The sequence below is a fragment of the Morone saxatilis genome, unplaced genomic scaffold (genome assembly GCF_004916995.1).
Source record: "Morone saxatilis isolate NCDOM2014 unplaced genomic scaffold, NCSU_SB_2.0 Contig10, whole genome shotgun sequence".
Lineage (NCBI taxonomy): Eukaryota > Metazoa > Chordata > Actinopteri > Moronidae > Morone > Morone saxatilis.
In genome coordinates this window covers 11,998,931-12,011,603 of record NW_023339652.1, presented here as the reverse complement: position 1 = coordinate 12,011,603, position 12,673 = coordinate 11,998,931, and the positions used below count along the sequence as shown (strand labels likewise).

General features: G+C 38.3%; 1 protein-coding gene across 9 annotated transcripts in view; it reads right to left on the bottom strand.

Annotated features, from left to right (window-relative positions):
• tnnt2e (troponin T2e, cardiac) overlaps window positions 1-9,190 on the bottom strand; it is a 15,005-nt gene extending 5,815 nt beyond the window's left edge. Inside the window, exons 1-14 of one of the 9 annotated variants that reach the window (XM_035677452.1) lie at window positions 9,086-9,190; window positions 6,231-6,278; window positions 6,127-6,134; window positions 6,002-6,025; window positions 3,900-3,920; window positions 3,167-3,184; window positions 2,908-2,922; window positions 2,642-2,656; window positions 2,125-2,145; window positions 1,292-1,303; window positions 1,073-1,094; window positions 920-980; window positions 582-698; window positions 399-476 (exon numbers count right to left, since the gene is read on the bottom strand). In XM_035677452.1, the coding sequence (XP_035533345.1) occupies window positions 399-476; window positions 582-698; window positions 920-980; window positions 1,073-1,094; window positions 1,292-1,303; window positions 2,125-2,145; window positions 2,642-2,656; window positions 2,908-2,922; window positions 3,167-3,184; window positions 3,900-3,920; window positions 6,002-6,025; window positions 6,127-6,134; window positions 6,231-6,262 (444 nt within the window). In that variant the 5' untranslated portion in view covers window positions 6,263-6,278; window positions 9,086-9,190. The remainder of the gene's footprint in view (window positions 1-398; window positions 477-581; window positions 699-919; window positions 981-1,072; window positions 1,095-1,291; window positions 1,304-2,124; window positions 2,146-2,641; window positions 2,657-2,907; window positions 2,923-3,166; window positions 3,185-3,899; window positions 3,921-6,001; window positions 6,026-6,126; window positions 6,135-6,230; window positions 6,279-9,085) is intronic. The other 8 variants (XM_035677458.1, XM_035677465.1, XM_035677473.1 and 5 more) reach the window with 8 other exon arrangements.
• Window positions 9,191-12,673: the final 3,483 nt, after the last annotated feature.

Here is a 12,673-nt window from a genome sequence, read left to right as displayed (position 1 = left end):
TATAATTCTCTGTAGCTTCATCGCAACGGACAACATAGAGAGAAAAGTCCTCCAAAGGCAAAGACTTTGATCTAAATCTATGCTGAGGTGAAATTAAAGCTGCACAAGGCTATTTTGTAATGTAACTGCACCAAGCATACTCATATAAAAAAAAGAAGATAGTGCAGTGCTTTACAGTATATCAAAGCCGAAGTGGAAAAGAAAGACAGAGAGAAGACTGTTTGCTCTCTGTTGTTTAGGAGTTTATATTTATCAGAGAAGATTCCCCACCAGGATACACTCATGCCCGACACCCTAACTGTATTTGGGAAGCAGGGTGAAACCACAGATAGTCAGTTATTTATTGTATGTGCAGTCACGTCCTGAAAAAGATGAGATGCCGATTAGAGGGAACTCACAGCAACACGAGCCTGCCTCTCCTTCTCCTGCTCAGTACGGATCCTCACTTGTTCGGCCCTCTCAGCACGTCGCTTCTCCTGCACATTCATGCCCACAAACACACACAAAAACACACACACACAGTGTAATTGTTTGCTGGGTGGTGCATCGCTCCAGTGATCTGGCTTTCCTGGAAGACTTACGATCCTGTTAACGAGAGCGATGAGGTCCTCCTCGTCCTTCTTCCTCTGGATGAAATGGGCCTCGATCAGAGACTGTAGCTCAGTCAGATCCTTCTCCTGACGCTTCCTGTGGATGTCCTGCAGCCACAGTCACGCACGTATATGTATTGGCATACTTATGAGGACATTCAGTGATTTATCAAGTCCTGTACGAGGTCTAACTACTGCAGACATTTGGTCCTTATAAACTTGCGGACACACATACAGTATACAGATGAAAACACAAACCTCTCCACAGAGAGTCATAAGTTTACAGTGTCTGTGTCTCTGTGGTGCTTAAAACTGAATTAATCACTTACATCAAAATCGACTTTATCTCCCTCTGGTATCTTTGGCACAGCTATAGGCGGGGCAAACGTCCTAAAATAAAATGTCTGGGTTAGAATAAGAACATTAAATGAAGTTGTTAATTGATAGTCTACAGATTAAAATTCACATGACAAAAGACTTACTTTGGTTTGGGTTTGGAGTCATCTATTATAATAAAAAGAAGAGATAATCACAGTTACTGTAGCACTGTATATATTTTTATATACATAATTTTAAGTTACTGTCTTTATTTGATCAATTTAGTCAGACACATCAGTTATGAATTTTATGCTGTGAAGATATTGTTTATTCCTGTTGTCAAACTGTTTGATCTGTAGTAGATAAAATGACAGCTCACTCACCCTGACTCTCTCCTGTAAACCGAGAACAGTGAAGTGAAAGATTATTAATGCATTAATGACCCTCGCTAATGGAACAATAGAGGACAAACACAATCAACACACACTCTGATGATTGTACTGTGTAAGTTAATAAGTATTGAAACAAAAGATCTAATTGGACAGTGATGGACTCAGGCTGTCTTGAGGGGCAAAAAAATAAAAAGGGCACCAAAAAGTTGTGCTGCATTTATGTTGGAACAGCCCCAAACCCTGATTATGATTAAAATTGTTTCATTATGTGACTCAGAGTTAAAATACTACTATGCCTCTGTAATAAGACACAAGGAACTATTAATTATTCAACCATTTAGGGGCAGAGAGGCCAACTTATCTAGCTGCCCAGCATTTTCTCTACTGGAAGGGCACCCTAGAGGGCTCTTTATCATGTGTTCTAGCACATTGGGCCACTGTAGAGGGCACTATTTTATCTACCATAGGGCATCCAAGAGGGCACTTTTGCGTGTGCTTTTTCCTTAATGAATCAGGTGGTTAAAGACACCTTTACAGGACTGTACTGTTAGAACAGTAGCTATTTTCTGCATGACACTGAATACAGACGTTTGTCATAAAATGAGCAGCATGTGCAACAGAATGTGAAATTGGGTACACTCAATATGAAGGGGGTGTCTACATCAGCCGCCAAAAAGCTGTATTTTAGAAACAACACATGCTTTATTTTGGCGGGCTGCGTGTCTGTGAGCATGTGTTGTTCTCCAGTGGACAAGTGAAGACATTTACATTAAACTAATGATCACAAAATGTCCTCATGAGGCCTCGTCAGTAAGTTACAGTACCTTCATCTGCAGCTGCAGACTCTACGGCAGAGGAAATAAGGACATGTTAGTGCATCAGCTGGCAGAATACGAATGGATTTACTTTCTATTATTTGCAAATACTATGTCACTCAGGTCAGATATCTGCTTTCCATTTTCTGATATGAAACACTTTCTTGCCTGTTAGAAAAAGGAATTGAAAGTCTGAACAGTGTCTGTATGCCTTGTCATACTGGGTTGCACTCTAGGGGGTTTTAAGCCATGAAAGCTCAGAGGCAGTTCTTTTCTAAAAGTGTGTTATCAGAATAAATATTAAGGCATGAGGAAAAAATAAAATAGGAAGATATTTACACCAAATATGAATTCATCCATAACAGGGGACTGAAAAAGTAGTAAAGTCATTATTACTGTTTCCCACAAATATCAGCACTAAGGTCTTCTTGCCCAAACTAAATGACAGTAAAACAAGGTGAAATGCACAAACCAGTGTTATTTAGTCACACCACGCAAGTTTAAACAGAGAGACACTATATGTTACCTTCTTCTGCAGGCTCTTTGTAAAGCAATGCGAACAGGCAGTTGAGCGACAGCCATCATAATCAAGGCAAGAAATGAAGAGGAGCTCATCAGTGAATGTTCATGGCACGAGTTAGCTATAATACGTCAATGTTACCAAGGCCAAAAGCCAAAATATACTTCAAAGTTAAAGGAAACAGGCATGTGCCATATTTCAAAGCAAACTTTTGTTTTATTCACATATATATTATATTAGAATAGTATACAACAGTAGAAAAAACTGGTTACCTTCTTCTGCAGGCTCTTTGTAAAGGTAACGTTGAACGGGCAGTTGATCAGTGACAGCGATCGTAATCAATGCAAGAAACAGAGAACAGCTCATCAGTAAATGTTCAAGGTGTAGCTACAATTAACGGAGAATGATTCAGGCAAATTAAACTTAAAAATAAAGAAACTAAGCATGTGTCATCTAAGAGACGTCATATGACTTCACATATGTACCATCAGGCACTATTTATTATATCAGAATATAATAAAGCTGCATTACCTTCTGTAGAGGGAGGTTCTGTGATGGTGTGAAATAATGGAAATATGATTAGATGTGTCACATTCTCATTTTCAAATGCATTACAACATTATGTTTACAATTGTCATGAGACTGCAATATATATGTTTACTTTTCTGTGCAATTGTGATAAAAAATGAATGAGATGTTTTAACATTTTTAGAAAAACTGTCAGATCAAATTAAATGCTTGAGATGTTTAAACCTCTGAAATGTCAATATCCTGTCAGTAAATGGATCAAATGAGCTACAATCTCAACGATTGTCAGTGCAGTGAGTTTAACTTGCATGCAAACAGTAATTTCTGTCTGAGTAGATGTCACAATTTTCAGATATCTCATTCTGGAATTAATTCATCAAATACCATCTCAGCAGGCGGCTCCTTGGCAGTCAAACATAACAGGGATTAGTGAATGCTGAACATAAAAAAAGCTAATATTGATGTAGGTAAATGAATAGTGCTGAAGCAAATGAGAGGTAAAACAAAAAAAAAAATGATTTAATTTTTGTACTGTGAGCTTTTTTTTTGAGTCTATGTGTTATTAATAGAAAATGGGTATGTACGTAACATTTCTAATGGCAGTACTACACATAGAAGTATTATAAGATGAAGCGACACACTTCGGCTAAGCCCTTTTCTATATAAATATTATTATGTTCTGTAAAAACAAAGTTTGAATTATAAGGCACATAGAACAATATTTAAAGACAATTACCTTCGACTTCAGGTGGAGCTTCTATATGAGAAGAACATAACAAGAATTAATAAAGCTAAATACTGTTATTGTTGGCCAAAAACATCATAGAAGAAGACAGGGAACTAAACACACACACACACACACACACACACACTACTATGCCAGAAGGGTGTAGGTAAAGAAAAGATAAATATAAATAGGAAGGCATTAGTTACTAAAACAAAAACAGAGTCATCCAAACTTTCTTCCTTCAGTGTCTCCCTGTCTGAGTGAACAGAATAAGGATTATTGGATCAATGTGACTCTGGCAAACAGCTTCAGGCTGGGATTTGGTCAAACTCTGAGCACTGTGATATTGTCTCTTGGGATGCTCTGAAACCAATGCTGGTGTCTGACATTCTGAACAAAGCTAAAAACAGGGAATGATCTGGGATCATAAACCGAGCCCCTGAGCTGTTTGTAACATGTCACAAATCAAAGCGAAATCTCAACACATGACAGAACAACAGGAAAACATGTCATCATCATTTCTGTTTACTTTGTGTCATCTTTTTACTAAATCCTACTTAAGTAAAAGTCCAGAAATATGATCAGTTGGCAAGTATCAAAAGTAAAAGCAGCCCCTGTGACTGATAAATTATTCATGACATTATTGGATTGCTAATACTGATACCACAGAGTAAGCAGCATTTTACTGTTGTTCAAGGTGGAGCTAGTTCGAACAACTTCCTATAGTGTCGAGTAGTTTAGTGCAGTGGTTCCCAACTAGGGGTCTGGCCCCTCCCAAGGGTCACAAGATAAATCTGAGGGGTCCTGAGATGATTAATGTGACAATAATTAATCATCAATGACAGGAAACAGCCTGGCTAACATAAACAATGCATGCGTCATATAGGAGATGGTATAACTATGTGTTAATAACTACAAAGAGTGAATATTTCCCTCTGAAATGTAGTGAAGTAAAAGCACACATTTACATAATTAGAAGGGAAACACTCAATAAATTCTGTACTTGTAGTTTGTTTAAGTACAGAATTTAAGTATGTACTTACTTTCTACCACTGATGCTCATTATGTGCTTTTCTTTATGGAAATACCATAATGACTAAATAATGGCATACATTAAAATACTTAAAAATCATTAAACTCAATATATAGCAACAATATTGTAGTAATAATCCAGACTTCAAGGAGTTAATAAGTTGCAACCAAACAGAGTCCAGTCCTGTGGTTTGATCTTTTTGATGGCGGATAGGTTTTCCATGGAAACGTAGTCAGTTCATACGTTCTCCAGTGTGTGTGCTGAGCGTCTGTTTGAGTGTTAGCACTTGATATGTAAAAACCCATCAGCTTCATGTGTAACTGTCACTTTTTGTACCAAATAGCACCATCTAATATTAAGCACTGCAGTGTTTGATTCATGTGTCTATATAGTTCAGTGGTCTGATAAAGGCTGCATGAAAGGCTGCCAACTCAAGACTTGACTCGTTATGAAAATAAAATATAGATTTTTTTTTCCTAACTACTAGCCTCATTAAAATCATCTCTAATTACACGCACACACACACACACACACACACACTAGTGTTTCAGCTACTCTTACTTTTTCTCTCTGACTTATTGACTTTTACACTGTTTTACTGTAGAAAATGCGTAGAAAATACACACAAACACACATCCATAGATCAAAGACAATCTGCTCATCCACCCCTCTCGCAAATCACTCCTTTTTTTCCTATTTTTTTCTCTTCTTTATAATTTCTTTAATTAAAGATGATTAGTAATGATTAATAAGAAGCTGTCTGGTGAGAGTAATTGGCATAAACCTCCCGCACTACCACACCTTCACTGTAACTACACTGTTCAAAGTTAGTTAAGATAAGATGTTTCTGTCCTGTCTTAATGTCTGTATGTTCTGACATGTCCACTATTGTTAAACTATTTTTTAATTTGTTATATTGCACTAATGAGGAAAAATTAGTAAATTTAAAAAGGCAAATTAAAGAACACACACACAGCTACCTTGCTATGGCTTTTATAACTACCAGCAAACACTGTAACAGCAGCAGACACACCGGAAACAAGACAACACACACGTGAAGCCATGCAGAAGCCTTTACCTTCCTCTTGCTGGGTTTCTACCTCTGAGAAGACATAATCGGGTCAGCTGCGTCTAGCAACGGAAGCTTTAAAGTGACATTTGCTTTCGAACAAACACACCAAACACCCTTAAACTCTTGCTTACCTTCCTCCCTGAAAAGAGAGAAGCGAGGAGAAATCAGCTCAGTTTGTCTGTCCATTTAACTTGAAACACAAGAAATGCTGCAAAAGTGGGATGAGGGTACTCACAGCATCTCCTCGACTACTTGTTCTTCAGACATCTTGGATTCCAATTACCTGTAATCAAAGAGAGGAGCAGACAATGCGTCAAGACAAAATCAAGAATCGCCACTTTAATTCAGCACACATAAGACGCACTTTTAATCAATGTCCTTGTTTTAAGATAATGAAGGAGTTTTACTGCACTGTCTCTCTCTCTCTCTCCTCTCTCACACACACACACACACACACACACACACACACACACACACACACTCAGTTCTCTTGGGCTCAGTGTAATCATATTTTTATTTTTGTATTTTAATGTTTTTCTTGCTGTGATTTGCATTGTTGTTTGTCTTCTTGATATTTTCCTCTTTATCTTATCGACTGTAATGTTTTTACAGGCCCTTGAGATTTCTTTCCCTTGGACAGATGGTTTGTATCACTCTTCTTTTCTTCTCCTTTCGGTGCTTTTATCATTTGTGCAAACAACTAAACCAAAACCCACCAAAACAAAACAAAACAAAAAAAAACTTGGCTACATGCTGTGAGATTGGAGCAATTGTAGAATTTGAAATGATTCCACCATGGGCACTGCAAGCAGAGGCCCAGGGCTTTAAACAGCTCCAGGCCTAATCCTCAGCCATTTCCTCTTGGCACTGATCAAGGCTGCAGGCAGCCGACTGGAGTCTGAACAGCACTGACACTACTAGGACTGCACGAGTCCTTCAGGGACGAACTGACGCATCTGAAGCTACGCGTATCATATTGGCTCAGATATGTATGCTCGGAAAACAATTTTCCAGGTGCTCAAAAGGCACTGCAAGAAACGTCATCATAATAAGTGTGATTTAGTTTGATATTCGTGCCTAACAGCTTATTCCAGTTTAATCTGATTTCAATGCAGCTTCAAAAGTGCTCTTTTGTTCATTTAAAGATCAGTTTGCATGTCATGAGCACCACTCGGCCTGTGAGAACAGTTATATAATTTCCTCCGTGGCTCTGGAGGAGCTTTCTAAAGTCTGAAAAAAATAATGACGTCACGATGACATCATATATATTGGGCTTGAGATTTCACGTCTTTAACAGAAATCCTATGTTGCACACCTGAGACATGGAGTTTGAAAGACGTGGGTCTTTGCCAGGTAAGGAGAGTCTAATGTAACAACCTATTAAATTGCATTATGGGAAATGCAGACAAGAGTGTTTTTGGAGTTTGAGCCATATTGAGGACTACAAGTCAGGACATCTCGGCCTCTGCTGCTGTTTTTGACTTTTCTTGATATTATTGGATTTTCTTGCTGAGATGAGAAGATTGATACTACTCTCGTATTTGGAGACTTGTCAACATGTGGTTGCTTGGCAACCAGTGGAGACTTGAGGAAGTCACTGCTCCCTGCACATTTCTATATTGTATGGATTTGACAAACAAGATATAACATGTGTGTAATATCAGAAATCTCCTTAAGTAAACAACATTGGGGTGTTTTGGGGTCAAGGTTACAGGGATGGATTCAGTGAAGCTGTGGTAACATTAAGTCCTTCATATATAAATATATATCAGTTACATGTCAGAATTTGATTGTGCACAACAGTCACAATGTTTTTTTTCCATGGGGTTATAAATCACCAGATCATAAAAACCGGTGTCGGTAGGCTGAACAGAGCGAGGGTCTATTTTTAAGAATAATAGAGCGTGCTTTTGAACAGGTGTGGAGCTACTCCTCCAGACAATGGGTTTGGCTCACCTCACCGTCCACAGTAAATCAATGAGCTGGGACCCACATTCAGACAGGCTATTTCTGTCGTTGCGGTTTGGTCAGCTGCTGGTTGGGCAACATTTTTCTAACAATGCCTCTCAGGAGTTTGTCTTGCTTCTATTCCTCATCATAAAAAATGCTTATACCAGGTTTTTGGTAACAACAGTGACTTATTTGATATACATGCTGAATGGGTGATGTTGGGATAAAGAAAATTAGCTCCACATTCCCAGTTCCACCCTCCCTCCTCCTCCTCCTGCCTGGCTACGGTCCTGTTCTTTCTTTCCAAGCCGTTTCAAAGGGCCAGCTGCACATTCAATCTCTGCATGCCATATTTACACTTTCCCTTTATATGGTTACTGTCCAAAGTCGTGCTTCTGTTTAAATTCTGTTACATATCTGCTCAAATTCAAACACTGTGGTGCCTGAGCCCCTGTGTGGTTGTTCCCTGTGTCATCAGATTGAGCAGCTGACGTCAAAGGACAAGGGAAGAGTAATGTGAAGAGGAGAAAGTGAACAAGACTGAGAAAGAAGGAGAAATAGAAGAATACCATCTGGTTGATGAAAAGCACTGACTGGAAACCCAGAAAGAATTCACAGCATATGAGGGCTGTCAGGGCTCGGGTATTAAACGTGTATTTGCTTTAATGCATGCGGTCAGTCCCCGTTTGGCTGAAACAGTATAATAACACACAGTCTGACAGTGGCAGGAATGTTGCGGCCGCTGGTTTCAGCATTAAGCAGCATTAAGTCAAAGCCCAAAGCATGCTACCAACACGGCAGTCTCAGGGGCGAGCTTAGCACCTTCTTCACCAGCATATGCACTGCTCAGAGCAGAATACATCTAAGAAAAGCCATCATAAAATCTTTAAGAGTCTACTTAGGCAACATCTGAGCCAATTTAATTCAGCATCCATGACCTTGTATGACGAACAGCTAGTTTTTAGATCCAGCAGAGGTTTATGTATCTAATTCAGCAGAACGCACTACAAGTTATTGGAAAACTAATCAAAAAACACTCAGTTTGATTAAAAATGCAGTATTTGAACTGTACTTCAATGATGTTATTGACCTTTTTTCGCTGTCATGCACCCAGAGGTCATGGTCATGCTCACGTCTTACCTCCTGTATATCTCTGAGGAAGAGTTGGGATTAGCAGCAAGCTCGGGTCTTATTCTTTCACATCCAAAGACAAGTTCAATCATCCTCCCAACCAAAAAGCACACTTAATACAGCCCTGTCCATCATGTGACCACATATCTTTTCTATGACTGGTTAGGATTGTCAGTTCTATTGTTGGAGGCAGGAGATGAGTTATACCTGGAGAGGAATGCTGCCTTCAAGTGCTCCTCGCAAATCTGCTACATACAAAGCCAGAAAATGGAAAAACAAACTTAAAGTATTATTTGACTAGAGATAAAACAGGTCTTGTAAGTTTTTGTTTTTGTTTGTTTCTTTTGAGACATTGACACAACACAGAGCTGCTTTGTGCTGAAGTCGCTGTATGTAAAGTGGAAAAGGCATGCAAGATATTTTTAAATTTGTTATTAATACACAGCTTCTACCAACAACTCAACTGTGTGTTTAACTTCATTATTTCACTTGTAATATTTGACACTTGAAGGCAGAGGAGGACTTGACAAAGCCTGGGTCCTTAGTCTCTCCTTTTCACAGTAACATCTATGCTTGAAGTGGTACTAGGGCTGCACCTAAATATTACAATATTTCTGACAGCACTTGAAGGCAGCAAAGGACTTGACAATGACTGGGTCCTTTGTCTGTCCTTTTAAACCTGTGCTTTATATTAATGCCATGTCATGTGCAACTAGGGCTGCAACTAGCTATTGTTCTTTCATTAATTAATCTGTTGATTATTTTTCTGATTAACCGATTCATCTTTTATTTCTAGTGTCAGAAAATAGCATGTTTTGTCCAACAGACAATTTACAACCACACAACAGCAAATCCTCACAGAAGCTGAAAGCAGTGAAAATATTTGAATGGGCTATGTGCTCCAAAAATGAGTTCACATCATCAATCACTTAAAGTAGTAGTAGTAGTAGTAATAGTAAGTCATTTTGACCATTGATTGGAGCCCCTGAACTGACGAAACATAGTAAAAGGTTATCAGAATAAATCAAGAAATACTATAGTTAATTGTTAAGTAAGTACTTAACTTAACAAAAAAAACACACACACACACACAGACACATATGCAACGACCTCCTCACTGCTATGCATCATTATAAACTATGATTAACTGGTGTGTGTGGTTAAATACTGTGGTAGGAACTGTGTGCATGTTGTACTATTGAAGGGGGTGAAGTGGGTCACAGAAGTGTCCCTGCACCTAGGGGTGAATGGCCACAAGATCACAGCCAAGATCAAGCACTGGGCATCACTTTTTCAAGTGAATGCAATAGCTTCTGGATAAAAGTTTTCCCTTTTCCTTTACCACCAATCACCAACAAACCTTAGTCAACAAGCTAACACTAAAAGAGGTAGTTAGCTAATGCTACTATGTTAAGTAATACCATCTTGAAGCTACACCATTATATGTAAGTTAAATTTTTTTTGCACTGTTTTACTTCCATTTGCGCACTCCACTCCATTTGCACTGTTTACTGTTTGCACTGTTACTGCTAGCCTACTGTATAATTTTCATATATTACCTATATATTGTTTTACCTATGATGAGTTATGTTATATTTTACTCTTTTATTTTATTTTTAATTCTATACTTAGGTTAGTTTATTTTAGTTTCATGTATGTTCACTCATTATTTTGTTTGGTTATCTGTACGGCTACTGGATACTTGAATTCAATGTTTGTTGATTGGTTGGCAACAATTGATCAACACTCTGTATTCATGATTTTTGGCTGTAAGCTGAGGTGTAGTTATAAGGCAAAAAAATGGTTTTAGGGTACCCATTGGGTACATATTTATGCACAGCTGAAAACTGGGGGGCCCAACAAATAAACTAAATAGAGTTCTCTCTCTATCTTTCTTATCCAAACCTATTCAATATCTTAATCTTATCTATTTCAATATCTATCTATCTTACTATCCTAATCTTGCCCATTAAACTGCCAGCTTTTCACTCGTTGGCAATAAATACCTGGCTACCCAATGTATACTTCTACAACAATCTAATAAAATCGTGTATAACTACTTACTTACAGGCCAAAGAATACAGGGGGAGCTTGACATTGCTGCCCAACAGACCCAAACATTGCAGGGGTGAGTAGCTGACAAAACAAGCAACACAAGACATAGCAAGCTAATGATTGCTAATATTAGCTACTTACTACACTAACAGCAGGAACGCCAGCTCACTCTCTGTCTGTTTCTGTTGCACGAAGTGCCCACATTTACTCTTCTCTCTCATTTTCTCTACTTAGCTTCCTCATTCAACGTCCACACAGGCCTTTTTCTCTCTGTCCTTAGCTGCTGAGCCGGGTACACTGCCCACTTGCCCGGCTACGGTTCTGGCACGACACCAATGCCACTCTCTGTTGGGAGTACGGCTTGAAGCAGAGCCAGAGGACATCAGAGGGAAACCAGAAACACTGTCTCCATAAAAAATGATCCAGTTTCACAAAAATCTGTGACATAACATTAGTTGGTGTTGTGTGAATTACTGTTGCACTTGTTACATCAGTGGTTCCCAACCAACCTTCCCACTAGGGGTTGCCAAAGCTTCCCAGGAGGTTGCAAAGCTAAAAACCTATACACATAAGGCCTATATCTCAACATTTCATTCATTTCTGTGAGGAAAACTTAATGAAATGAATAATGTTTAATAAGTTTAGAGTACTATTTAAGATATAAACTCTGAAGACATGAACACAAGCTACATTCACAGAGCCTTCCTCTCTGCTAAACAGCCTCATCCTGCATTAAAATAATAGAATAATGGTGTGTCAGAGAGAAGAAAACACTGAATTTATCGAAAAGAAAGCCTATTTAGTATGTATAATTATTAACTCATGAATTGTAAACTCATCTGTGGTTTAATATTCACAGGAAATTATCTGCTCAGAATTTATTCAAATTGCCTGTTTTAGAAAACTTCTTGCAGTTATTGCGGCCCTTAAGGAAAAAGGCTGGGAACCACTGAGTTACAAAGTTCAAGAACAGGCCTAGGGCGGCTCATGACTCCGCCATCCTGGAAAAAATATTGCTGCCTTGGCTGGTGTCATTTATATAACAATGCTCAGTGTGTATAGTCACCAGTGTTTTTAGCTAAGCTATGGAAAATTGGAAATTCGTTGAGGAAAAGGTAATATTGTGTAGGGGAAACAGATTTTATAATTGTGCCAAGAACATAGGATATAATAAATAAATAAAATAATAAATAAAATAGGAAAATGAAGTTGAAGAATAAAATTAGCAGGGGCAGATCTAGAGTGGTGGAAATGCATGATTTCTGGTGTTGGTGGATTAGAAATAAGCAAATATTGTTTTAAATTAATTGACTGTGATTAAATCAGCATATAATTCTGCCATCCATTGAAGTCTCCAGGCCACCCTCTTGCCACTTCATGAATATATCTCTCGACTTAAATTATTTAGCTAACCATATTACTTACTGATGGGTATTTTGTCAGTTTCATGTTTCCATAATCAACTAATTGTTTTAACACGTGTACACACAGAATATAATGTGGTAGTAGAGTGGTGGAGTTATGGAAGGAAACTCAACAATG